Raw genomic sequence first — 26,311 nt, 5'->3', positions numbered from 1 at the left:
TTTCCAAAGAACAATCATAACCAAAAAGATTTTTTTTTTAATTATCACACTGCTAAAGTGTATTACAATTTACAATACAAATCCATGTACATGTTATGCAATTCAAATAGCTGTTGTGAAAGGAACACATTTTAGAAAATGAAATTACAAACAAAGAGTGTAAATTAGGCTGTACATTGTCAAGTTGGATCAACTACCACTCAGTTATGGAAGTAAGTTTGTGAGTAACTGTTATCCGTTGTTTAAAGTGACCAATCCAAGGCATAATCTGCCTTTTCTTTATTTGATATAGGATCAATGCAGAGTAAGATAAACCGATGATACTTTCTGTTGCGTTTTTCAATCCATGTCAGAGAATCGCGCAAACATAGCTTTACGGACCGCATCCTTGTAGTTGCCTGATGCCGGCACTCCCACGGTGCTCCCTTTAATTCCCAAGCCGGTGCCCTTGGTTCTTAAGGAGGCCTGTGATCCGAAATGAAGACATTCATTAGAGGAGACGCAGTGCACATGACCCCCAGGTAACAGCGCTGATTACATTGTAAGGAGCTCATGCGTATAACATCCGTGCAAAGAAAGTTTAGGAAAGCACTCACAGAGATGGGAACGGTGATGCCTTGCTGGTGGCGTCCCAAGCCTTTACCTTCCTGCCAGCCCATTGCTTGCAGCATTTTGTTCCCGATGTTATCGCTCGTCAGGCCATCTTTAGTGGGCTGCTCGTACTGTCTGTTGACAAACGCATCATTACAAACAGGACTTTAACCTCACTGGTATATACTTTTAAGCTAGTATTGATAGCATACTAAATAATACAATTCATTAGCCTCATGTGACAGTTTGCATTGAGTAAATTTGATTTTTTAACAAGCTTTTAAACTCAATAAATGCCAGACTTTTCTCTCGAATGGGAAGAGCTTGCGCCAGACAATCTTTTGCCATTTTGACTCATGTTTGAAGGCCTACCAAATATGTAGTTCTGTAGCTATATAGGCGTAGGAAAAAAAGGATGTTTCTAGCTTTGACCATTGTTTAGTAAACAAGAGTTGAACACTGAAAACCTCTGAGAAAAACTTTCACTTGGGTGCTTTTATTTTCCATTTGTGATACCTCTGATTTGTTAGTGATAGGAATGAGTGGAGAGGTGTTGTAAAAGGATAATGGGATGTTTGGACGCGTTCTAATGGATGGTCAGGACACCTGTATGATACGGCAGGGGTAAACCAGTGAAAGCTGTTGTGTGTTGTGTCACCCTGACCCGAGTGACCCGCTTTCTTATGTCCCGTTTCATCTGGAGGGACGAAAGCATGACCAACTTAGGTGCCTAAATTGTTTGTGTGTTTTGGGCATTTAGGTTGGCCATAGTCCAAGAATGTTTTGTCTGTATTTTTTTCCCTTTTTTAATTTTCTTTGTTATTGTATGTGTTTGTCTTGCTGTCAGTCACCCCTCTTGAGGGACATGACCAAGGTAGATAAGATAGATAGATACCTCCAATATCTAAACAATGCTTTCCATAAACAAAAGAGCACTTGGCTTGCAAAATAAATTTTAACTCCAAGGACACTGGACTTATGCATAACAATGCATGAACTTTGCAAGAACTTTTCTGCGCCCGATCTTTCCGGTGACGTAATCACGATTATGTCACCATGAAGACATGCGGACATGCACGAAACATCAGCCCTTCCAGTCTAACGATGACAACGAGACTGTCTTTTTATACGAAAGAAAAAAGCTGTACTTATCCATATATTCCGTTCTCTCAAACACTACTAAACCCTACCTACTTGCTATGTGGGGCTGCTTACACACTTTAATCGCTGGATACAGGAGGCAACATTGGGAAGTGGGGACTTCCTCGGAGTGTGGGCAATCACACCAAAGCCACCAAAAATAGGGATTCCATTTTCTATAAAATGCTTCTATACATATTCAATGGTCACTTCTAAGTCATAAGACTCTTTCATAGAAAACTATCTCCGTACTATTCTATATTACAAAAACGGATACCTGGAAACTACCAATCCGGGACTTATTAGTACATATGCAATTTGTGATTTATGTGTCTGTGCTGTCTATTTTCGTGTGCCTTAGTGTAGTGTGTCCTAGGATAGTTTTTTATTATTTTCTAGACACTGGGGGTAGAAGGTAACGCAATTTCACTTCTCTGTTTTTGCTGCGGAACTGACAATAAAGTTGACTTTGACTACATGCACTATCATAGTGATTATTAGATGAGTACAAGTGTAAATTAAAAACAAACCTCTTTAGATTTTTTTGTTTGAATAATCTGAAATGGGAGAAGCACTTACATTGTTGGAGCGGCCCGCTTGAAGTGTTTCTTAGGAGGCGGCTCTGGAACGCCGTATTTCTCCCTCCTCTCTGCTGCCCGATCTCTGTACTTCAACTGCGGCATCAATAAGAAAAGCTTACTCAGGTAAATGACTTCAAAGCATTTACACAAAAAGCGAAGAACTGAATTGAAGAACTTATAAAAGATGTAGATCAAGGGAAAGTGAAATATTATTTACAAAAAAATATTGCATTTTGCTTTACTAATCTAAAACAAACATGGTATTTAAATTAATCTTATATTTATACAACCATGTTTATCCATTTTATTGGGCAAGCCTCTTTCCTCTTGCTGCAGACACTGTTGCAGTAGATTTCCACCAATCAGGACTCAGCTTGTGCTACTTGACCAAAATCAGGAAATGTGCCATGATGTTGTCATTTTGCTTTACTAATCTAAAATAAACATGGTATTTAAATTAATCTCATATTTATATAACCATGTTTATCATTTTTATTGGGCAACCATTTTTCCTCTTGCTGCAGACACTGTTGCAGTTGATTTCCAACAATCACGACTCAGCTTGTGCTACTTGACCAAAATCAGGAAATGTGCCATGATGTTGTTTTTAGTGTTTGAATGGCCACCTACTAAGATGAAGACAACTGGTTGGATTTTGCTGCCATATTTAAATTCAACAAAATATTAACCACAATATTTTGCTCCACTGATGGTGATACATACTGCCACTAATCATTCTGAAATGATTTACCTCACTCTCTTTCCTCTCCAGGTCTTCCAGCTCAGCTTCTGAGAGTTGGGATCTTCTGTGGATTTCTAAGTTTTGCTAAAATAAATACAAAGAAAGGTAAAGGACACATCAACCAAATATAAATCTTTACTAAAAAGTTTTTGTGTGACTCTTCAATCTGAACACTGCATTCTGATTGATATTGTGTTTACGCAATGTAAATCAAGTATCAGTGCACGGTTTCAGTCTTTTTCAGAGGTCGTGTACACTTAAAATGAAAAGATGAGCTGTGATTGGTTGGCAACTGAACTCTGAGAAAACTGAACAAGTCAAATATTGCTTCTTGATTCATATTCCAAGTACTCAATATTCACCTGAATACTGTGTTCAAAGTCATGTGGGCACATAGAGAATAATGTTTGGAAAATGTTTAGATTGACTTCCCTTTGTAGCGGCAAAACATCAAGACTTGTACTAAGAAACTACTTTGTCATGGGAAAATTATATAGAGGTTTTAACTGATAATGATTCAAAATGCATTACAGACAAGGATTTACAAAGTACTTGTTTGAGAGAATACCGCATTATTCACCATATAAGGTGCAGCAGGCTATAAAGCGCAGCCCCCCAAAACAACTGTATTTTGTGATATATTTCTATATACAAGCACTGGACTATATGGCGCATGGAATTAAAACTACAGTAAGGGCTAGCGTACAAATGAATAGAATGAAATTAATTTATTTCATAGAACATAAATAAACAATGAGATCTGGTTTTATCATGAAAATTAAATAATTCATAAATGGTGACTGTGCTGTCCTCACTCCTGAAGTACCCCACTTTTCGCCAGTTAGAAAGCTAGTGAAAGACGTGCAAAAAAAAAAAAGATTTGCAACAAGCATTCGAAACTCTGCCTCGGTGCTGCTGTCAATGTTATGCGTTTTCCCCCTTTAAGAAAAAACAACAAAACAAAAAAAACATCAACGGCATGTTAACTAAAAGGGGAGCACCCGAAAACCACTATATGTTTACTAAAAACAGGACAGTGATGTCACAAACAGTATATGTATTTAGTTAAACATAAATTATTAAAGGAAATACAAACTATTGGATGAAAAGCTATCAAGTAATTGACTAAATTCTGAAAATTGCAAAATTACAAAAAAATTCTCTCATCATTGGTTGGTACAATTGAAATATTAACCACAAGAAGGCTCGTGAACACCACTATATACGTTGCTCAAAAAGCAAAACAGTTACAGTATGATGTATCATTTAATTGTAACTAAGCATTTCTTAATGTATCCACAATATTTTCCGCAAAATAAAGAACATCCGATTCTCAAGGGCACTTTTAACTTTCTGGCAATATTTAGTATTTGAGTGTCCCTTTGTAGTCCAGAAAATACACTAAATCATTTTAGACATACATATACCTTGGTAGCTAGCATTGACTCATCATACATTTAGCATTTATTTGCTATCTGGTACTGCATAGTTTAGCAAGTAACAGATGGCACCGCTCAGAATATTCATGAGAACTAGCAGATAACCTGCTGTTCCTTTGTCCTTACCTTGTGAAGGTCAGAGAGCTGCTGATGCCGCAGCAAGGCCTCTTTATTGGGGAACTGACGACGACATATCAGGCAAACTAACTTGGCCCAATCGGTTATTTTGCCGCCATCTTCAATTTTGCGCTCTGAGCCTCCCTCGTCGCGTTCGCTGTCCTTGTCAAATGAGACGACCGGAGCACTCTGCAGAGAGGAAGTCAAAAGGTTCACGTTTAGTGCTTTAACTGGGTCAATAGGAGCAAGGGATGAGCCAAACCATAGCTGGTGTTTCCTGCTCCATCGCCCTCAACTGTTCAGCCAAAAGGGCCGGCATCTCAAAAGCTCCTGACTGCTGAGAATTCAAAAAATACAATAACATTACAATTGTATGAATTCAGATCTGCACATTACAAGTGATCTTTTTTGATGCTATTACCTTTTTCTCAAAGATGGAGAAACAAGCATCTGCAGCGTCCTTCGGCTCATCATCCCTTGATCCTGCTGCTGTTGCAATCTGAACATTTGGTTTAACACTCTCCTTTTGCTTATTTAAGGTCTTTGCCCAACGCTCCATATCTTTTGCGATCTGGAAATGAGGGGTTTGGAATTATTTAATTGGTGCAGGAAATTACAAATAATAAAAAAGTAAAGAAGCATACATTTCTGACTAAAAGCTGCTACTTTTTTGGCTACATTTTAAACACTGCAGCTTTTTTTTTGTGGCAGCATAGAGGAAAATGGTGAGCTGCTCTTTTCCACAACGCATACGCTGCGAATAAAAAACATTGCGGTGATGTTTGGAAACATATATGATGCTCTTTGATGGAAATTAGTCCATGTTTTACCAACATCATTCATTTAACACACAACAGAAGAAAAAAAACAGAGGTTTGACCGTACTATATTTAATATTTAAGACATATTCACGATATTTCGACTTTTCCACACACAAACCAAGTCCTGAATTTAAACATCCGAACTGAACAGCAGTGGAATATATCCATCAGAAACGCCTCTGCTTTCTTTCTATAGCATCGAAGTCATTGACAGATCACTGAAGTAGCACAGTGGTTGAAAAAGCAAATGCAATTTGGTCCATTACTGCTGCCCCAATACCAATAACAACACAATAAGACAAATATTCATGTCTATGTATGGTTGCCCCGGCGCTGTCGGTCTAGAAATATAGGACTCACATTTGACAAGACGAAGCCCTCATTCGCGTTTCCTTCCAGGGCAGTAGTAAATATGTGCTCGTCTTTGTAATCATCTGTAGGGCAAATAAGCCCATCACAACAAACACTACTCCACTTTTCTTCCGCTCCCTTTTTGTTTTGTTTTTTGCTGTGGACCCGAAAGACACGTCCTTAACTCCCAAGACCTTTAGCCTTTTTTTTTTCTTTCTCAAAGACTCTTTTTGTATACTATTAGGATTATCAGACTTTTTACGCCTTGATTTTTTTCAGGAACAAGTTTTCCTCTTTTTTCTTCTTAACTTTTTGGTTGTGCTTTTTTGTTAACAACCACAGACTGAATGAACTCAATTTATTTCCAGGATTAACAACCCATGCTTCAGAACAAACTGAACAATTTAATTTCCTCCTCGTTTACGTCCATCTCATCCAAAGAACTCAGGCCTTTGGGATGGGTGTAATGGCTGCCCCCCTATGGACGGTATCCAGACATACACAGGTTTCATCACAGAGACCACAAATCTTCAGCGGATTACAACAAAGTCTGACAACACCACGTTTGTGATTGTAATTAAAACACTCATGCTATCTATTAATCATGATGAAGTGACAGAATGATGGGTACAAAATGTGTCATGTTTAGGCCATTTATGCATACTATCTTACTCCGCTTTGATTGTGCACCCCCACTGGCTTCAAAAACAATCTTAGGTTAGGTTCTTCAGCTCCCCGCCATACTAGAAACCAGTTTACACCTGAACACACCGGGGAAAGCTGAGTTTTGCCCCAAATAACACCCCTGGAGTGTCATAATAGCCACTTGTCACTGGCCCTTTAAAATAGGACACCGTCCAGGTAAAAGTGCGCTTCACCGGCTGATGGTTCCATTCAGCAAGCCCAGAAGACCTCATTGATCCCCGGGCTGTGTATTGATTCATGAACAGTATCTCAATGAATCAAAAGGTAAATCAAATCAATGACTTTTGTCTTTGGACTATGAGACTGATAGACTTCAAGGTGACTTCTTTGAACAAAGAATAATTCTTTTCAAAGCTGAATATATTGAAATTAAGGCAAAACACTTGGATGGCTACATAAGCTGAAAATATGTGACCTAAACCAATCAGAGCAAAACTGAAAATAACATAGCCGAAAATGGCGTCAGGCATGCAGAACAGTGCGTTGGCATTCCCCAGCTAAAGGCGCCAACCCCGAATTCCCAGCGCAGTTGGCGCAAGGTGTACGCTAGGCATAAAGTGGTAAGAAATGGACGCCAATTGGGCAATTTAAAGATTGTTTAGGCCAGCGGCTTAAAATCTTGTACAAAGACAAAATTGAGCATGTGGCTTTGAATGAGGTGCGGTCTGCACTCCAAAACTTACAATATCTCCTTGCAAGGTTATATCTTAGAATTCTATTTTTCAACATTTTATTATTTGCAGTACATACCTGCTGCGCGGACTTGCTTTTGTGCTTTTCTTTTTTTTCTTTAGGCTCCTTGTTGATGTTGGTGTTGCTTGTTGAGGCAGAAGCAGCAGAGCTTGATGCGTCCGATGAGGCCGGCGCAGGAACATAGGAGTGTTTCTCACTGTCCCAGTAAAGGTACTGCTGCGTCTGAGAGTTGTAGTAGTACTGATGTACAGAAGAAGCATTCCTTTGTTATTTGTGACTATTCTGTGATCTAACATACCTCACATTTTGGGGGAAATTTTGTGAATACAAGTTATGAAGTATTAGAAGCTGTGGCGTTGTGTATAGCTACATTTTCTATTTTATTCAGAACACAAATTTATCATCATCATCATCATAATCAAGATATTATATGCATATAAACATTGGTATACTTATACAGTGCAGTTCTAAATAATAGCATTGCATAATGACAGTTTTTTATAACTTCTTCACATCTGAGTTGCAGAGTCAACCAACTTGTGGCACCTTTCAGTTGTTATTTTACTCCATGATTGCAACAACATTTCACAATTCATTTACATTTCTTGGTGTAGCTTCACAAACAGCATTTTTGATATCATCCCACAAGTTCTCGATTGGATTAAGATCTGGGGATTGGGCGCCGTTACATACATTTGATCTGTTTGGAACCGAGACTCTGCTCATTTACTGGTGTGTTTGGAGTCATTGTGAAACAACCATTTCAAGGCCATATCTACTTTCAGCATAAGGCATTATAACCTCTTCAAGTATCTTGACATACACAAACTGATCCATGCGATAAATGGACCCAACACAGAGTAGGGGAAAAATACCTAGACCATGATACTTGCACCACCATGCTTCACTGTCTACAATGTGTAATGAGGTTTGAATTCAGAGTTTGGGAGTTGTCTCACACGCGGTCAGTGCCCCCTGGACGCAAAAAAGGACACAAAATGTTCCTCCATTTTTGAGGCCAGTTCTTTGGAGAATTGTAACCTCTTCTTCCTAGTCTTTTTTTTAACAGAGAGACTTTGCGTGGGATTCTTGAAAATAAATTGGCTTCACACAGACGTCTAACTGTCACAGCACTTACAGGTCACTGCAGACTGTATTTGATCGTCCTGGAGGTGATCATTGAGCCTTTGTCATTCTGGTTATTCTCCAGTCCATTTTAATAGTTATCTTCCGTTTTCTTCCAGGTGTCAGTTTTTTTCTACCCGTTTTTAGGCATTGGAGATCATTTTAGCTGAACAGCCAACCATGTTTTGCACTTCTTTATAGGTTTTTTTCCCTCTACAATCAACTTTGTACTCACAGAATGCCTTTCTTTTAGAGCAGTGTCTTGAGCGACGTTCAACATGTGCTGGCTTCATTATCCTTAAATAGGCGCCACATGACTCACACCTGTTTTTGTTTTTTTTCTTCCCCAAAATTGATGAACTCAGTGATTGGTTGCCAAACTGCTTGAACCATTAGCCCAATTGCACAGCCTTCGGAGCGTGCCTATTATGAATGCTGGGTCTTGTATGTTTTCTAAAAATCTACTGCTCCTCCTGGTAACATGTCTGACATAAAACAATAAAAAAAGTTGTAAAAACCAAGGATATTCTGGTTAGTCACATTGCACGACTTTACATACATACAGTATATAAACTATATATAACTGCGTGCCAGCTTACGTCTTTGGTTTTTGTCTTTAGTCATTAACGGTGTTCGGAGTCTTTACCATGTTTCTTTGATACGTCAGCTCTTGTTTAAACCATCGCTTATTTACTGTTTGCATTGCAGTCTTCGAAGTTGGCTAATGTTATTACAGTTACCAAGAGTTCCCAGGGGTCTCCAACGTGCTTCATGCGGGCAAAAAGTAGCCCCCTAAGCACAGTTGGGTTGCCCGCAGACCAGTTTTAAAAATAACTTGCCAGTACCAGTGCTGGGTCACGATGATTTTCTAGTCAAATGTTTTTTTAGTGGTTGACTGAGTCTATTGAACCCCGCTTCTAATAATTCACCTGTAAATAACACAGTAACAACAAAGTAATAACATGTTCTTATTTTAGAACCGCATATCAAACTTCTAGCCTTTTGCACTAATTGGTGTCAAAAAGAACCTCTCAGCTTCAAAAAGGTTTAAAACCAGTCATAATCTGTGGTCTGTGCAGCCCTTTGAGACTCCTTGTGATAAAGAGCTTTATAAATAAACATGACGTGACTATATATATTTCAGCACTTTGAGTGATTTTTTTGCCCCAAAAGTGATTTGATTTGAGGTGTTTAATTGAGCATATCAGTTTAGGCATTAAATTGTCTAGTTTTAATACAATTTTGGGTTAAAATGCAGCAAAATAAGTAAAAATACAACATAATGACCTACTTTACCGACCGGTGGACCTAGACTTTTTGGCAGTGTATTGGCAATTGAACTACAGCATATGGGGTGGCCATTCCAGGATACGAGGACCGCCCATTCTGGCCTATGTCCGGCATATGCTACAATATGCGGTAGCTCTTTCTCTGCAAAAACTCACTATGTCAATACTTCCAACCTAAATGCCCAACTCCCCCAGCAAACAATATCTACTCGAATCTACACAATTTATGTAAATCCCCCATCTTGATTACAAAATGGTGAATCTCGCAAAAAGGAAACTAGACGCCCTGGAAATACTTGGACAATTGACAATAGCCAAGCTGATGGAATATAGGTTAAGTCACTTGACAGGGGAAATAGGAATTGCCTAAGATCATTCTTAATTATTTGGTTAGTAAGTACACCAGGGCCTTTCTCATTGAAATATTAATTATTTAAACAACATTAAGAACCTAAATTTATAAACATCTATGACATTGGGAACACACCTGACTATTAGGATCATAGTACAAGCCGGTGATTGGATCATAGTAGTAACCTGAAGACTCATCATACTGGTATTTGGATGCGTCTGGGGCAGCTGCAGATGAAACGGAGCACATGTAGTTATGTGGAGAAAACATAAACAAATGATTTATCTTAGATCTGATGTCTTACCACTTGGATTACTGAGAATAGCGATGTTAGCAGCTGCTGGGACCAGTGACGGCGTACCAAAATTAGCAGCCAGTTGGTTTGGATCTAGCGTCCCGGCCAACTGATGTGACAGTATGGTTACTTAACGAACAACAGCTTCATTTTGCTCAGTAATTGAATGAGATTTTCTTACATGCATGGCAGCCTGGTTAATAATGAGGGGTTGAAACACTTGAGGTAAGATCACCCCAGCAGGAAGCATATTCTTCATTCCCGGAGCAGCTACAGATAAAATGCAATGATCATTTTAGCATTGACAAGTTACTATAGAGAAAAACAAAATGTATATTATTACCTCCAAGCAATCCATCACCAATGACAGGTTGCTGTTGCCAAACTTGAAAGTTCTGGTATGGTGGAATGAATTGAAGAATTTTGAATTGGAATGATCAGAACATTAAAGATAATATTTCTTGCAGAGTAAGAAAAATACTGTCCACAGTTAAAAAAAACCCTAAGTTGAACATGATTTGATTTGTTTTTTTAATTAAAAAAAAGGGAATCACAACAACAATTCTGCATCTTTTCTTTACAAAGTCCCCAAATCGATGCAAATGCATTGCTCTCACCTGTGTTTGCTGTACATAGCTCTCAGGAGGGGTAATAGTCTCACTACTGTTGGCTCCTGCACCTTGTTTTACCTTATATTAAAAGCGAAAAAACACAACAGCAGAACTGCATCAGAGAATGCGGAGTTGTAGAATCAGTGTATCATGTAAAAGTCAGTTTCGAGCTTAAGTACCTGGCTGGCCGACCACTGAGCAGCAGCTATGGCTGTGCTGGCAACCGAGAGAGCGCTATTTCTGATTGCATCTGCTTGTAAAGATTCTCTTAAGAGAAAAAAACAAAAGCGTGACAGTTATTGAGTATTGATCATTTACTTGTTACATCATTAGCAATGATAAGCTATTATAATGGCGATTTGGTTTGTTACTCGTATTTTTTATGTGTACCTAAGATGTGGATGACAATTTATGTTGCAGTAACACTCATCTAATAACATGGTTGTAGTGAAATCTAATAGAAGTTTGCAACTACATATTTTGAGCTTTTCTTTTGCATACAACTGAATAAGTAATTTTCTTACATTCTAATGTATTGAGAAGCATTTGTATGAACAATCAGGTCAGTGTTTCCCATACATAGTAAGATCCTGGCAGGCCGCCACAGGGCGTAATTAATTCCGCCAGTCACATTAACTTCCTTCTATCCATTTTCTGCACCGGTCTCATAAACTTTGATTATTAAAAGAAATATAATCATATTTTTAAGTTAATAGAAAGAACGTTTAGATTTCTCATTATGTAAAAGATCGCAAACGCCATGTACTTGAGCTACATATCTCTGTCAGTCAAAGACAATTTCCGTCAGTCATCCCCCCTAACTTCTTTATTTTTCTCTAAAGACAAACCAGATCAATGCATTTGAATTCAAAATGTACAAAATTGTGTTCTGGGGTAGCAGACACCCCACACCCCCCCTATACCAGAGGTTTTCAAGGTGGTGCCCTCTAAGGACAGCGAAGGAGCCCGCAGACTTGTGTAGAAAATAGCTTACCAGTGCTGGGTTTTTGTGATTTTCTATTAAAAAAAAAATTTTAGTGGCTGACTGATTCTATTTACCCTACTTCCAATAATTAACCTGGTAATGACATAGTAATAACATGATAAATTGTTTCTTTAAAAATGCATATCAAACTGGGTGCCCTTTGCACAAATTATTAGAAAAAACTACGTCTGGAGACCCCTGCCCTACTTTGTCCACCCACCAGGGTCTTACAAAATGATATGGGAAACACTGCAGATTTATATGCATATTGTTTATATGATCATGTTGTCTCACTTTCTCGCACTCTTGGCATAATCCACAGTAATTGTTTTGCCGTCCATCTTGAGAGGTGGCTGAAGGCCCTGGAGAATAGTGAGCAGCTGCGAAGCTTCCTAATTGGGAAAAAAAAGTAAAGATACCAAACTGTGTGTGCTAAAGAGCATGCAGCGTTACGACTGAACTAACGCACCAATGGAGAGGAGAGCTGAACAAAGCTAAAGCCTCTATTGTGCCCTGTGTGCTTGTCTTTAATTAAGCGGATGTTGCCAGAAGACAAATTGGCAAAGGGAGCCAAAATCTTCATAATCTCGTCGATAGTGCAAGCAGAGGGAAGGTTTCTCAAAATAATTGCTGTGGACAGAATGCATGGAAACATTTAAAGGGTAAATTGATGACATATCAGGTAGGAAAAATAACGGAACTTACTGTCCCCACTGTATTCCCAAGACTGATGAACATCTGTGTTTGAACCCGTAGCTCCTTCTCCGTCTATATGGAGGAATGACAAATACTGTTGTCAATAATCACAAACACAAAACTAAAATGTATATTATGGCGTGGAATTGGAAGCCAAATACTCCCAGACGCTGTGCATTCTGGGAAGTAAACAAATACTGTAAAATACGGATTATAAGGCGCACCTGATCATAACTTGCACCCAGTAAATATTTTAAAGAAAAAATATTTATTACGTACATAAGCCGGACCTGAAAATAAGCCGCACGCACCCAAATTGAAACATGAGCCATTTCGAAATTGTAATTGTATTCTGTGCAGTCCTTTGAGACATTTTCTGATTAAGGACTATACAAATAAATGTGACTTGATTTTTCATTGCATTATTGTTACGATGCAGTATTATTTGGACATGGGCCTGCCTTTGAGCAAGCACCACGTTGTAAATATTTTTGCCTTAAAGACATTATTATATATTTGCCCTGGATTGCCAAGTCTGATTTTGTTTGCATACAATGTTTTACCACATTGATATCAATGACAATAAAGACAATTAAATTCAGTTCAACAACGTAAATGGAAAACGAGGTTTGAGGTTTATAGCAGTCATTGGAACTGTTTTTACATGGTTGGTAGAATGTCATCAACTTACCAGGCTTAGTTGCCCCACACCTGAAACATTTCACCCTTTTCCGGAAATTGTACAAGCCGCACTGCAAAAACACAAACCCAACTGTTTAACAAACTGATCTTAAATGAATAGGCAATCTGCGTGCATGAAAAAAACTCACTATGTTGCAAAGCCAGTTGTCAATCCTCTGCCTCCTGTTGCTGTAGTGTACTGAAATGTCTCGACCCTGGATCACCAGCTTATTCTGTGGAAAAAGAGGCGCATTATTTCCCATTTCAAGGTGTTCGCGCAATGAGGTCAGGTGAGGCACCTGACCCAGACTCTCCACGCGATTGAGCGCGGTGGGGAGAAGAAAGAGTGGCTGGGCTAATGCTTGCTGCTTAAGAGAGCCGTTGAAAGGAAAGGAGCAGACATTAACTTCTTTCACACACAAAAAAAAATCCCAATTATCAGAGCTACAAAAGTGGCTGGAGGAGATGCCGAAACTTTGCACATCCACTTCAAATCAGTTTTGTGCTTGTATTTGAGGTCAGCAGTTTATAAAATGATGGCTTTTATAGACTGTGTAAAAGAGGCTAGTGAGACAGACAAAAGAGACGAGAAAAAGTATGTGTGTGATATATTTTACAGCTGTGTTTGGGACCGGAGTGCCCCCAGCTCGCTTCTCTGTCACCATTGTTTAATGAAGACAAGATTGAGCTGGAGCAGAATGTGTGTGTTTTTAGATGAGGATTTTGTTTTAATAGTTCTCAATAGCATAAGAACAATATACAATAAATTGAAAACACAATAGAGCAACTGAATTATTATTGTTGACTAAAAATGTATACATCCCAAGCATCCTTTAAAATAAGAATAGTGATTCGGCATGTAATCGGGGCTCTAATCGCCAAGAGTAATTCTAAACTTGGTGATTGTTGAGGCAACCTGATTGGTCTCCATCCACTTGGTAGAATCTTGCAAGTGATAAAAGTCCACGAAGGCGAAACCTCTGCTTATACCTAGAGACAGCATTCAAATATAGACGGGAGGCGTGTTAGTGAGAAGGCTACGGTGCAATGTTCAAACTCACAAAGGCCGTGTCAGGCACAGTCCGATTCAAGGTAAATCAGAGGGGACCAGTGTTCTTAACGTCACATGGGAGATTGTGTTTGGAGTTTGCAATATGAGGATGTAATGTAAAAATATGAACACAAAATAGATTTTCAAGTGGAATCTCCAAAGAACATAATTATTTTTGCAACGCTAGATATTATCCAAGGGAGTCAAATTCCTAAGCATTTAAAACTTTTTAACATATTAGACCAGCTAATACTCACTGAAAAGTGTATTCTTTTATTATCATTGGACAGAGATACAGAATTTGTAGGATGCCGGTTTGTTATTTTAAACATGGTTGCGCACTGTTGTTCATTATTTTGACTGTTACATAATTGTCAATATCGGCCAATCACTTTGCTGTTCTTTGATAAACACACCCTTCAGGGCGGATCTGTTTTTTTAACCTGGGTAATTTAATAAAGGACTCAGGGGAGGGCTTTTAGAACAGGTTATACTTTTTTATATGAAGACTTCTCTTCCTGCCCACCTTACTAGTTAAAAAACCATTGATGTTTTTTAACCTACTATTACTGTTCAAATATGTAAAAAAAACACAATAATTGAAAGCACTTTACAGTTGTGTGAACTAATATTAGATTTTGTTACATCCCTGGTCTATATAGTTCTCAAAAGGTCAACAAAATAACGTTTTTTCATTGTATCCCCTTGATTACACTTTTACCTTGTGTTATCATTAAAATATAGTTCTTTAACGTATTAATTCATTGCTCTTGTGTTCATTAATCAGAGAGTACTTTGCAATGTCACATATAAGTTCCATTGCAGCTTTTTCAAAATAATTTAACCTGAATAAACTACGAGCTTTTGTACAGGTACCACGAAAAGTAAACATCTTTGCTAGATTTTAACATTGCACATGCTAAGGACATTCACTTTCTTGATATTAAAACTTTGGAGGTTCCACTGCCTGTGTATACCTGAACACTTCATACTTGGCCATATCAGGAAGGAAATAAGAAAATATGTATGGACAAATTAAAGGGATGTCTCAAACAAAGAGTGAGACTTGTGGATGTGAAAGCAGTTGCTTTACTGAGCGTACAAGTCACTCACCGTTCCTTTTTTTCATCAAGCGGACGTCTACCGGCTGCGGACCTGGCAGCTTTTCCAAGGCATTCCGAATCTAAAATATGGAAATAAGTAGGGAATAAAGATCATTGTAATTCTACTTTGAGAAAATACAGCAATTCAGTGTTTATGCTTTTTATTTAAAATCACGTGACTCATGAACGTACGTCTTCCTCTGTGACTTGAAGAGATAGACCCCTGAGCATGATTGTCTTGTTCTCCTCCTCCTCCTCCCCGTCTTCTTGATCATGTTCTCCTCTGTAGTCATCCGAATAGTCCCCTTCATAATCATCGTCTGATCTGTCACTGTTGTGGCGTTTTCGACTCCTCTGCAAGAAACAGAAAGGACACTCGTTTGAAGCAAATCACAGATGTTTATAACAGGCACATATTTGCTCACCTCTCGATTGTCTCTGCGTTCATCAAAGTGATCTTTCTCCTTTTCATCATCCCTCATGTCATGACCCCTTTTGTAATCCCTCTCCGAATCACGACTATGCCTGTCGCGGTAATGTGAATCGTCTTTTGAACCATCTGAACCGTATCTTCCGCTGCGTTCTCCCCGACTGGTTCTAAAATATAACGAAAGGAACATTGTCCCACTATAGCTACAAAAATACACATTTTGTAGAATGATTACAGTGATGAATGCATTTTACCTTTTGTCGGCCCCCATGATGTGTTGTTAAATGTGTTGGACCAAAAAACTGAAAAGAGAAAGACATCTTTCTCAACATGGGCTCTTAAGTTAAAAAAGAACAAAAAAAAACAAACAGCAGTATTTCAAATAGCTTCAGAACTTTCCAACATGCCAAATTAATACTGGAGATGTACCGGAATCATTTTTAGGCTTCCAGTCCAACCTGATTTTCTTTTTTTTAGGTTTGTGCTTTTCAATGCCAATCTGGGGCAAATGTTTCTTAAATTTGTTTCCTGGGGCAGCCTTTTTATAAAACTCAAACCCGTCAGTATTATTCAGATTTACTTGATGATTTGGAATTACTAAAAGTAGTCACTAAACTTTATTTGCTCTTTTAGGGTATGTCGAATTACTGTTTTGTGAGTGTAAATCCGCTTAGTTTGTTTTATGTTGGATGCTTTATTATTGTACAAACTGAAATAGCTTTTTTTGTCTGTATCCCTAGTGATAATAAAATCTGAAAATAATAGCACAAGATCCTTCATGTATAAATTCAGTAACAAATGTGAAATAAAACTGAAGCTGCTGACCAGGTTTATCTTGCTTACTATGAAAAGTGAATTACACATATCAGAAATTAAAATCAGAGATAATAAACAGGGTTCCTATAGCTGAATACAAGGTCAATTCAAGACTTTTCAATAATTTGTAATGAATTTTGAAATCAAATTCAAGACCAAGTCCCCCCCAAAAAAACACGATTGAAACAAACAAAACAAAAAACACAAATATTTCAGACAACACTTTGTGCCTCAAACACATTACCTGCCACAGCTTTTAGCCATGGCGAAAAACATGAAATGTACACTTTTCGGAAGTGGTCCGAAGTAAACGCCGCTGTCCGAGGTTTTTATGTGTCTTGTTGCTCGAACTAATACATGAGTCTGCTCTGAAAGGCCCGACTGAAACCACATCACCACTTGATAGTTCGATTATTTTGGTCACACCATGTTACCACAAAGGTAAATCGGTGAATTATTATAAAAGACAAATACATGTTAACACAGAGTTTCTACAGCTAAAGTAAGTAAAATTCAAAACTTTTTAATGCCTTTTGAAATAAATTTAAAGGTTCTGTTGGTAGTATACAAAATCATGCATGGACTTGCTCCCTCATATCTTTCAGATTTAATTTCGCTCTATGTTCCGGTCCGGAGTCTTCGCTCTGAAAATGCTGGTCTACTAGTGATCCCAAGAGCCAAGAAGGGATCCGCAGGTTCGAGAGCGTTCTCCATTCGGTCCCCGGTGCTGTGGAATACTCTTCCCCCCGAGATTCGATCTGCAACCTCAGTGGAACTGTTTAAATCTAGGCTTAAAACACACTTATATTCTATAGCATATGAATAACCTATATTTTATGTTGACAATATCTGTGTATTATTTGTTATTGCAACATCCATTTTTAAGGGTTATTGTTCTATCTTCTTTATTCATTATCCATTATCGGTCAGTTCATAATACGCTACATTATTTTCCCCCCATTTTATTAACACTCCACTTATTGAAACATAAATATTTTGTTTGTTTGTTGTAGATGATTCAATTGTTTGTTTGTTTGTACATGATTCAGATTGAATCGTTTCTTGTACATGATTCAATTGTTTGTTTGTTTGTACATGATTCAAATTGAATCGTTTCTCCGGCGCCGTCACGAATGGCAGCCACTCCAGCAGCTCCCGTGTTATTTTCGATTGTTCTCAGTTATTTTCGATTGTTCTCAGCTTAGGGATGCTGCTGGAAAAGTGAATTTCCCTTCGGGGATGAATAAAGTATCTATCTATCTATCTACATAGCCTAGGAGCCGGGACTCTTACCCTCAGCCAAAAGGCCAAACTAAGGTCCTAACCTTAAACCCTTGCTGCGATCATTGCGAATGCACCGTTCCCGGAGGTACTGCAATACCGGGCTGATGCGTGGAGTGGACAGAGCAAGCTCTTATTCCATCTCCCGATTGCAAAAATCAAACTAACAACATTGCTGTATAAATTCAGAACCACAGATGCCTAAACTGCAAGTTCTACAATTGTAACTTCATAGCTAGCATACAAATTCAGAACCACAGTAAAGGATGCTTACAGTGCCGTGTGGCTCCTCAGTCAAAACTGGTTGATTACAAATACCAGAGAACTCTCCTGCTACATTCATGATGCATGAAAAATGACGCTACTATGTTTTTAGTTCAAACAAATACACATGTTATTAACGTGTTCACATTTGTAGGTCTTTCAAAATTGGATTTAAGACATGTTGATGCCAATTAAGGCCTTATTTAGGAATGATGATTTCATTGCCTTTAAAAATTTTTCAAGGATCAGCGGGAACCATATATGATTAAAATTAGTCATATTACGACCTTGCACGAATTGAACCTCAGAAGCGGAGAGAACAAAACCGAGCAGACGCTTGCATAATGACGTGTCTGTAGCAGTGACGTCACTACGCAGACTACTTTTGTCCACAACGTTCATATTTGCAAGTCGTTTGGCGCTACTGGAGCAAAAACAGCCTTATGACGAAAAACATTTTGGACCAAATACAATTCTTGCAATAGTGAAATAAAAACTTTGAAATCAACTGCTTCGTGCATTTTAGTTCAAGTAAATCAGCGTTAGCATTGCGAAACGTTTCTGCTAGCTAGAGCCGGTTTGCTTCGGAAGAATAACCAACTGTATGAAGTCTTTAAATACTAAATATGTAAAAGAAACATCTCTAAGATTGATTCAAATGTGATAGTAGCACAAAATAGAGAAAAACTCGCACGTACCATCTGCTACTGCGCCCCCTTGCCCTAAATGATCTTCGAAAGTTCTTCCGATGTCAAAGCGTAAATGCAGTTCACCGTCATTTCGCCAGTGCCACCTACCGGTCAGGAGGCCACAATGCAATATGGAATTCTTATCTCCTGGCTCAACGCAATGGCATTAACCGTCAACGGAAGCTTTTGAGATGCTTTAAACGACTAATTTGAATATTTTTCAGGTTTTGGATTCCACGCCGGAAAAACGCCTTTCTTGGTCTGTGTCAAGCAAGCAACCGTGTCCACTAATCAGAAAGGAAAGAAAGGTAGGTGGGTAGCTACTGTTAGCCTGATTGCGCTAGCATCATTTGCCTTTTCCGACGTTAGTTGGTATTTGCTAACTTCATAGAGTCCCCATCCTGTACTAAGCAGGGGAAACATGAATGATATTTGTATACATATAATGACGATGGGATTTCAATCACTTTGTTTATTAACGGCAGGCTGAATGGCTGAGCCGGAGCTCCTGTTGGACTCCAACATCCGACTGTGGGTGGTGCTGCCCATCGTCTTCATCACCTTTCTCGTCGGCGTCATCCGTCACTATGTTTCCATTCTCCTTCAAAGTGACAAGAAGTTGACGTTAGAACAGGTCTCGGACAGGTAAGGAATTCCATGCCGCTTATTTCTATTATGCTGGAAAATAAGGCGCACCGAGAAAACTCGAATTGGCCAGAAACGTGCGCCTTATTACCCGGTGCTGAAAAATACCTGAGGTTTTACAGTGAACAACCACGTTTGTGCAATGATCAAAATTGCAGACCAAAATTGTAAAACATTGTATGCAACAGTAAACAAACCCAAGTCACGATTGTGAGAGCGCCCAAACCTATCCAAGAGACTAGACCACCAGTGATACAGATGAAACATATCAGGATTTATCTCATTATCACCCGCTTTAAACAATGACATGAACAAATGTTGGAGAATGAAGAAATCAAACTGAAAGCTACAAACGCAAAGTCTAATTCATCATTAGATACAACAAAGAGTTGTTTGTCCATTTTGGATTTATTTCTATCTTTAATGATGAGTTTTGTTTTTTGCCATTCCTTAACATTTGTTTCTGGCACCATGATTTAAAATAGTGTGATAATGATACCTATCCGTACATTGTCTGAATCACCAGTGTTCTTGTGGTAAGGTTTCGGCATTCTCACCGCTACATCCTGGGTTTGGTTCCCGTTAATACAGTGCTATTTTATTTTGTTCAGTGACAATTTAGAGTCTAAAGTTTAGACTGATCAATCTTTGCACTAATACGTCCTTTAGTGCTGGGGTCTCCAATGTGGTGCCCCCTAAGGGCAAGTGAAACGGTCCTGTTTTAAAATCAGCTTACCAGTGCTGGTTCATTGTGATTTTCTAGTCAAATTATTGTTTTGTGGTTGACTGAGTCTATTTAACCCTACTTCCAATAATCAATCTGTCAATACCATGGTAATATCGTGATAAGTTTTTATTTTAGAAATGCAAATCAAACTGGGTGCCCTTTGGGCTAATTGATAACTAAAAGTAGCACTCACCGTGTAAAGGATTTGAGACCCTTCTGTTGTGTATAAAAATATCACAAAGGTCTATTTTTTTGGGTTGGACCTTATAATGCCGTAAATAAGGGAATATGGATTTATGTACTTTTTTATTCCAGCCAGGTCCTCATTCGAAGCAGGATCCTGAGAGAGAATGGAAAATACATTCCCAAGCAAGTATGTTTTTAGTTTTCATTGTACATTAAACACTCCTACATTGTTTTATTTTGCAAAACTAAAATATTGTCTCATCCCTTTTACCAGTCCTTCCTTATGAGAAAGTTTTACTTCAACAATCAAGAAGATGGATTCTTTAAGAAAACAAAAAGAAAGGTTGTTCCACCTTCTCCAATGACTGGTAATTAAAACAAAACAAAAAATCCAAATTCTTTGATCAATAGTCTCTCTGCTCGTGTTACTTAACATAAATACTGGTATTGGGTTAAAACCATATCAGACTAATAATATCCATAAAAATTTGCATGATCAATCAATAGTAAAAGTACATTCTCATATGGGGATAAGTATATCCCAGGGTTTACTTATGGGTACTTAATGGGATATTATTATGAATAAACCTAAAAAGAAGCATTCATGATAAAGTTAGTTAGAATTACTATACAGTGAACCGTGTTTAGCGCAGACTGGTAATAGGCAAAATAAATGTTGGTACATTTATTTACTATTTTTATAAGTATTATACAACTGCATACTCTATTATGGTAATGAAATAAAAAACAAAACTTATTACAGGCTCAAGTGTTTGTTTAGCAAATAAAAGTACCGTTTAAACGTTTTTTTAATTTTTTTTTTTTTTTAACTTATGTGGAGTTTTTAACATTTGGTCAGATTTCCATTTTGCAATGTCAGAAAATGATCAAACAATGTCAAGACATGTGAAGGGAATACTGTGTTTTAAGTGATTAAGGGCTATACAAATAAAAATGACTTGACTTAAGTCAATACATGGATACCTTATCTGACTGATACTGGTAAAATGTGAGGTTGGGGAGGGGACGTTATCTTGCATTTGCGCATCAAAGGTTGCAGTGACCAGTCCACCACAGGGGGTCCGCTCCTCCCAGGAGACCGGAGCCGAGAAATGGTACAGGTCTTACCTCGCAAGGGCAGTCTGATTTTGGCCAGCAACAAGGGAAGAGGGCATATCCTAACAAGAAGAACCGGATCAAAATCCTGGCCGGTCCTGACCAAGTCTCAGCCCAACAAGCAGCCAGAGAACCTTGCCAAGTCCGCTTGATCAAGCTTAGCTGCTGACCTGCCGACCTGGCAAGGCTTGCCGGGTGCCTCTTGAACTGAGACCTGGCCAGGACCGGCCAGGGCCTTAGTCCAGCTTTTTCTGTCAGGCCATGCCATATTACCTTGTGGCTGGCCTAATTCAGACTGCCCCTGGGAGGTGAGATGTGTACCGGCTCTTGGTTCCAGTCTCCCGGGTGGGGCGGACCCCCTGTGGTGGAGAGACTGTAAAAAGTGAACTGTGTAATAGCGAGGCTTCACTGTACTAATTAAATCATGTCATATCAGAGAAATGTAGATACCGTACATAAATAAAAAAAAAACTCAAAAGTATTTTTATCTTAAAACCTAACTGTCTATTTTTTTAATAACCGTAATTTACTATGATCTCTTAGGGGGATATATTAATGGTAATCATTTTATGTGTACATTTTCTGTCTTCTTGCCAGAAAAGTTTATTTGGTTTAGGCATGGATTTTTCTATTTTACCAAATGGCTGGAGTATGTATTAATAACAATATTAAGGAAAATAATACTTAAAATGGGAAAAATGGGCTTAGATGGATTATAGTATATATATATTTTTAAATGTTTATTTAAAATATTTGTAACAGTTTTTTTGTTTTGAATATTTAAAAAAAATCACTGCACTCTTGTTATGATGCACCATTTGTTATTGTGCTATTATTAAAAAACAATTGCACTTCATTTTAAAGATTTCTGCCTATTTATCCTGACATCCCTTTATCTAATTTTTTTCTTTTAAGTCTTTAACAGATGTTTATATTGTTTAACCTGGAGTGCCATTTCTTATCTCGTTGGAAATAATATTCACTATTTAGTTATTAATGATATCAATGACAATTGTATTCAAACACTAGTCTAATTTTCAAATGGGCAAAATTGTCTACTAAAAGTGTAAAGGTTAAAACTTGAGATTGTATTAAAGTAAAGAAAGAAACACACTGAGTCGGGTAATAGGTTTTTGATCGCCCTTTCATCTGAGGCTCGTCCCACCTGAGCTTTCCTCTAGATCTGCTTCTAAAATCGGCTCAGGAATGAATTACACACATTCGATAACTACAGCCCCATTTATTAAAACACGGGCGTAAAACAACATATCTGATTGGCTTACACAAGATCAAATGAATACATGAAATGAATCTGATTGGCTTAAACAAATCACATGAATAAATCGAATGATATAATGCTGGTCGCTAGATGGCGATCGAGCACAATAAATGAACAGTCAGGAAAGTGAAACTTTTGTTAAAAAAAAGAACTGAATTTTAGTACCGTATTTTCCTAACTTAATTTTCGACCAGGACATTTTGCAGTGGTTTTAATTTGGATTTATTTTCTATGACAGATCCCAGCATGCTCACAGACATGATGAAAGGAAACGTTACCAACGTACTTCCCATGATTCTGATTGGAGGCTGGATCAACTGGACCTTTTCGGGATTTGTAACGAGTAATTCTTTTACCTCTGTATTATTTAATTGTTTTTTTTATACAACTGTATTTGCATTTTTTACAATAAGCACTTTCTATGCTTGGTTTACACAGCAAAAGTCCCTTTCCCTCTGACATTGCGCTTCAAGCCAATGCTTCAACAAGGAATAGAGCTGCTGTCACTGGACGCTTCCTGGTAAGGCCATACAGTACATACCTGAGCCATCAACACATTTTTATAGAGATTGTTATTTGCTATGTGTGTTCTTTGATTATTCAGGGTGAGCTCAGCATCATGGTATTTCTTGAATGTCTTCGGGCTGCGAAGCATGTATTCATTAATCCTTGGTCAGGACAATGGTAATCGATTTAGTCGTCGATACATTCTGATTTTCTGTGTTAAAAGGTGAACAATGAAACGTATTGCTGTCCTAACAGGTGCAGATCAATCTAGGATAATGCAGGAGCAGATGAGTGGAGCTGCCATGGCCATGCCTGCTGATACAAATAAAGCTTTCAAGGTAGTTGAGCATTTTGTTTACTTCTATGGTACTAAACATGATATATGAGTAAATAGTTGAAAATCAAACACTGATATTCCACTGAACAGCAACCAAGTCCAAGCTCTAGCTTGCAAAAAAATAACCATTTATCAAATTTTCAATTTAAAATTTTAACAATGAATTAATTGTCATGTCCTAGGTTTTGGTTGCACTATTCTGAATTATTGATCCCGTATTCCAGGCGGAGTGGGAGGCCCTGGAACTGACAGACCATCAGTGGGCACTTGAGAACGTGGAGGAAGATCTCATGAGCATGGAGCTGGACTTTGACGACATGTTTAGCAAAGAGCTGCCCACTGGTATCTTCTAAAGCCCTGAAAGCTTCTCCTGTTTGGAGGGTTTACATGCAGGGATTTTCGTTTTGTCTTCAAACACTGAGATTGGACAAATCATTCCCTGTTATGCAATGTTTACATTCCTTTTGTCTTTGGTCCCTTTTCTTCAAATTGTACTAACTTGTCAGAATTGACTGAGAAAGTCTGGGAAAATAACATTTCATCCTTTTGTGTTAAAATTAGCTTGCAAATACCAGTTCTCACAAAAAGTTTGGTTTACCCGAATCCTGGCTGATATTTCAGCCTGAAAATAAAATGCATTATAACCTTTATAAATGTTTCAAAACCTTTGGTGTGCATACAGAAGTTTGGGGTCATCTGTAAAAGTTACAGTGCATTTTTAACTGGTACCAATATTTTTTATAAATAGCTTATGTCATAGAAAAAGCCAATTAGTTAAAACAATGTGAACGATTCCATAATATATTATGTAAAACTAGTGTTACTTTTTCATCTGCACCATTAGTTTCTATATATTGTACTACTTAGTGTCTGACTGACGTTTGAATTAAACTACTTCTTAGTAAGCTGTATGGGTCTATTTCTTGTGATTTGTGCAAGTGTAAGTATACGCTTTGCTATTTTACAAGACTAACATTTGAGTGGGACATTTTGCCATCCTGAGGGACACAACTGGCTCCTTATAGTCCTTCTAAGTCCGAGCACACATGAGAGGTGCGTGGTCTACCTGGCATTAATTTCCACCAGCTCAAATTACAGTAACTGCAATAGCATCTCCACTTGGAAATACCCAGTCGTAGACAAAGAGGTGCTTGTATAACATGTTTTCAAAAAGATGAAAGTAACAAATAATTTACACACGCTGTTTCATTAATAAACAATCTATACATCTTCACAGCTCACCTAAAATACACAATTTGGTTACACCGCTAACGCCACGATTTCGACCTTTTTCTGTGTGGTCAAAAAATTGAATTTGACTTACTTTACATAATTCTCTAACATAATTAACTTTTTTTCTTTTGCATGTTAGCTATCTGAAAAGAGCATCCTAAATCTTAAAGCCCTAGTGTGTGATATTTGACCACTACATTGCACTGTATTGTTTAATGCGAATAGAAACCAGTGCCAAGCGTAGCAGCAAGTTGCAAGCATGCAATTTTTCAATCCATTTGATCACATTTTTCAATCGTGAAATGTATACAGTATTTTACATTTTCTGAAAAATCTTTCTTTTCCCATCTTTCTCTTCCTCACTCTCTAAAAATATAATGTGTAAAACCTAAGACAAAAAGGCATTTTCTAGTGAAAAATTTATAGTGCGATTGGACGTGTGGCAAGTGTGAGGTACCAGGGCCTGACGAGACCCGGCTGAGAGCCTGTGCCCAGACCCCAATTTCATCGCTTTTCTGCAGCTCAGATGACGTCAGCCTGATCAAAGTGTCCTCCAGTGTCGACTGTTGAGTACGAAGATGGCATCTCAGAGTTACTTACACCGAGCAATGTCATCTTGGCACTGCTCAAACCAACCAATGTTTCTCTGATAAGCATACTGTATTCACAGGTCAAGGTCAGGCTGGACATCAGTATTATGTGTATTCTTGGGAGGCCAATTCAGAGCTCAGCACCGAAATCTGCCAGACCCGTTGCGCACACACACATGATCATGTTCCAATCCCACCACGCAAATTTCTTTACATACTTCTGTACAACTTTTGTTTGTGTTTAGAAAAAAAACTACCTTGTGAAACAAAGCAGGAATAAGACCTTGGAATAGTGAGGCTTGGATAGTAAATGCTAACAATATTTGTTTGTTTGTAAATTATACATTTATATATTCATTATAGCATTTTCAATTCCAATAATATTGGGAAGAAAATGCAAAATAAACATGCTACTTGCTCAAATGTACATAACTGTTCTATTACTTTCCCAATGAATGAGAGACGTAGTGGTTTTAGTGACATTTTCGCGAAGTGATTTCCATACAATGTGCATAACTAGTCCATTACATTCCCAACAATTGCACGACGAAATCGTTTTAGTGATATTTTTCGCTATCACATTCGTAAAATACATTCCTAAAAGTGAGATATGAAGGGATTTAATGGTTTTAGTGACCTGTACACGTTCCCGTTAGGAGGACAATTCCCGGCAGGGGAGTCTCTTCTGGGCACAATCTACCTTTCTTCCCAATTAGTCACTCTGGTATCAAAAGGGAGTGAAGATGAGGAGAAAAAAAGGGCTCTTTGAACTCAGTTGAACATTGAACACTTACCTTTTGACTTTCAGAGACACATCAAACATACCTGTCAACCTCCACGGCT

General features: G+C 38.1%; 2 protein-coding genes and 1 pseudogene across 6 annotated transcripts; 1 reads left to right on the top strand and 2 right to left on the bottom strand.

Moving 5' to 3' along the window:
* Positions 1-19,002, bottom strand: LOC148364306 (RNA-binding protein 5-like). 5 transcript variants are annotated; one of them, XM_088338372.1, is made up of 25 exons: positions 18,858-19,002; positions 16,053-16,100; positions 15,794-15,965; positions 15,561-15,722; positions 15,379-15,448; positions 14,131-14,204; positions 13,364-13,447; positions 13,225-13,285; positions 12,543-12,605; positions 12,307-12,467; positions 12,132-12,229; positions 11,032-11,119; positions 10,859-10,930; positions 10,585-10,636; positions 10,423-10,511; positions 10,251-10,350; positions 10,082-10,173; positions 7,238-7,420; positions 5,032-5,181; positions 4,875-4,944; positions 4,620-4,804; positions 3,064-3,138; positions 2,311-2,405; positions 597-726; positions 1-465 (listed from the first exon to the last, which is right to left on the bottom strand). In XM_088338372.1, exons 2-25 carry the CDS (start codon positions 16,067-16,069, stop codon positions 340-342), a joined length of 2,469 nt encoding a protein of 822 aa, XP_088194498.1. In that variant the 5' UTR covers positions 16,070-16,100; positions 18,858-19,002; the 3' UTR covers positions 1-339. The 5 variants fall into 5 exon arrangements, with proteins under 5 accessions (XP_088194498.1, XP_088194495.1, XP_088194500.1 ...); XM_088338369.1 differs by having other exon boundaries at positions 4,875-4,947; positions 18,858-19,001; XM_088338374.1 differs by having other exon boundaries at positions 4,620-4,799; positions 4,873-4,944; positions 18,858-19,001.
* Positions 17,962-18,134, bottom strand: LOC148364307 (U2 spliceosomal RNA; annotated as a pseudogene).
* Positions 18,635-24,554, top strand: emc3 (ER membrane protein complex subunit 3). Its single transcript, XM_088338375.1, has 9 exons — positions 18,635-19,156; positions 19,334-19,493; positions 20,536-20,593; positions 20,681-20,774; positions 23,040-23,144; positions 23,240-23,321; positions 23,406-23,485; positions 23,564-23,646; positions 23,870-24,554. Exons 2-9 carry the CDS (start codon positions 19,339-19,341, stop codon positions 23,996-23,998), a joined length of 786 nt encoding a protein of 261 aa, XP_088194501.1. The 5' UTR covers positions 18,635-19,156; positions 19,334-19,338; the 3' UTR covers positions 23,999-24,554.
* Positions 24,555-26,311: the final 1,757 nt, after the last annotated feature.

This window comes from Urocampus carinirostris, chromosome 6 (genome assembly GCF_059441175.1).
Source record: "Urocampus carinirostris isolate Australia breed hairy pipefish chromosome 6, RoL_Ucar_1.0, whole genome shotgun sequence".
NCBI lineage: Eukaryota > Metazoa > Chordata > Actinopteri > Syngnathiformes > Syngnathidae > Urocampus > Urocampus carinirostris.
Note: the sequence above shows the minus strand (reverse complement) of the source record. Positions and strands in the feature narration are given on the sequence as shown.

Bases quoted from the DNA above. Each gene is read 5' to 3' on its own strand.
- LOC148364306 (XM_088338369.1), bottom strand. The intron at 10,931-11,031 runs GTACTTAAGCTC...TTTTAATATAAG, and splicing joins CTCAGTGGTCGGCCAGCCAG to GTAAAACAAGGTGCAGGAGC. The intron at 10,512-10,584 runs GTAATAATATAC...TTTTATCTGTAG, and splicing joins TGGTGATGGATTGCTTGGAG to CTGCTCCGGGAATGAAGAAT.
- emc3 (XM_088338375.1), top strand. From the start codon at position 19,339: ATGGCTGAGCCGGAGCTCCTGTTGGACTCCAACATCCGACTGTGGGTG. The intron at 20,775-23,039 runs GTAATTAAAACA...TTTCTATGACAG, and splicing joins TCCACCTTCTCCAATGACTG to ATCCCAGCATGCTCACAGAC. The intron at 23,647-23,869 runs GTAGTTGAGCAT...CCCGTATTCCAG, and splicing joins ATACAAATAAAGCTTTCAAG to GCGGAGTGGGAGGCCCTGGA.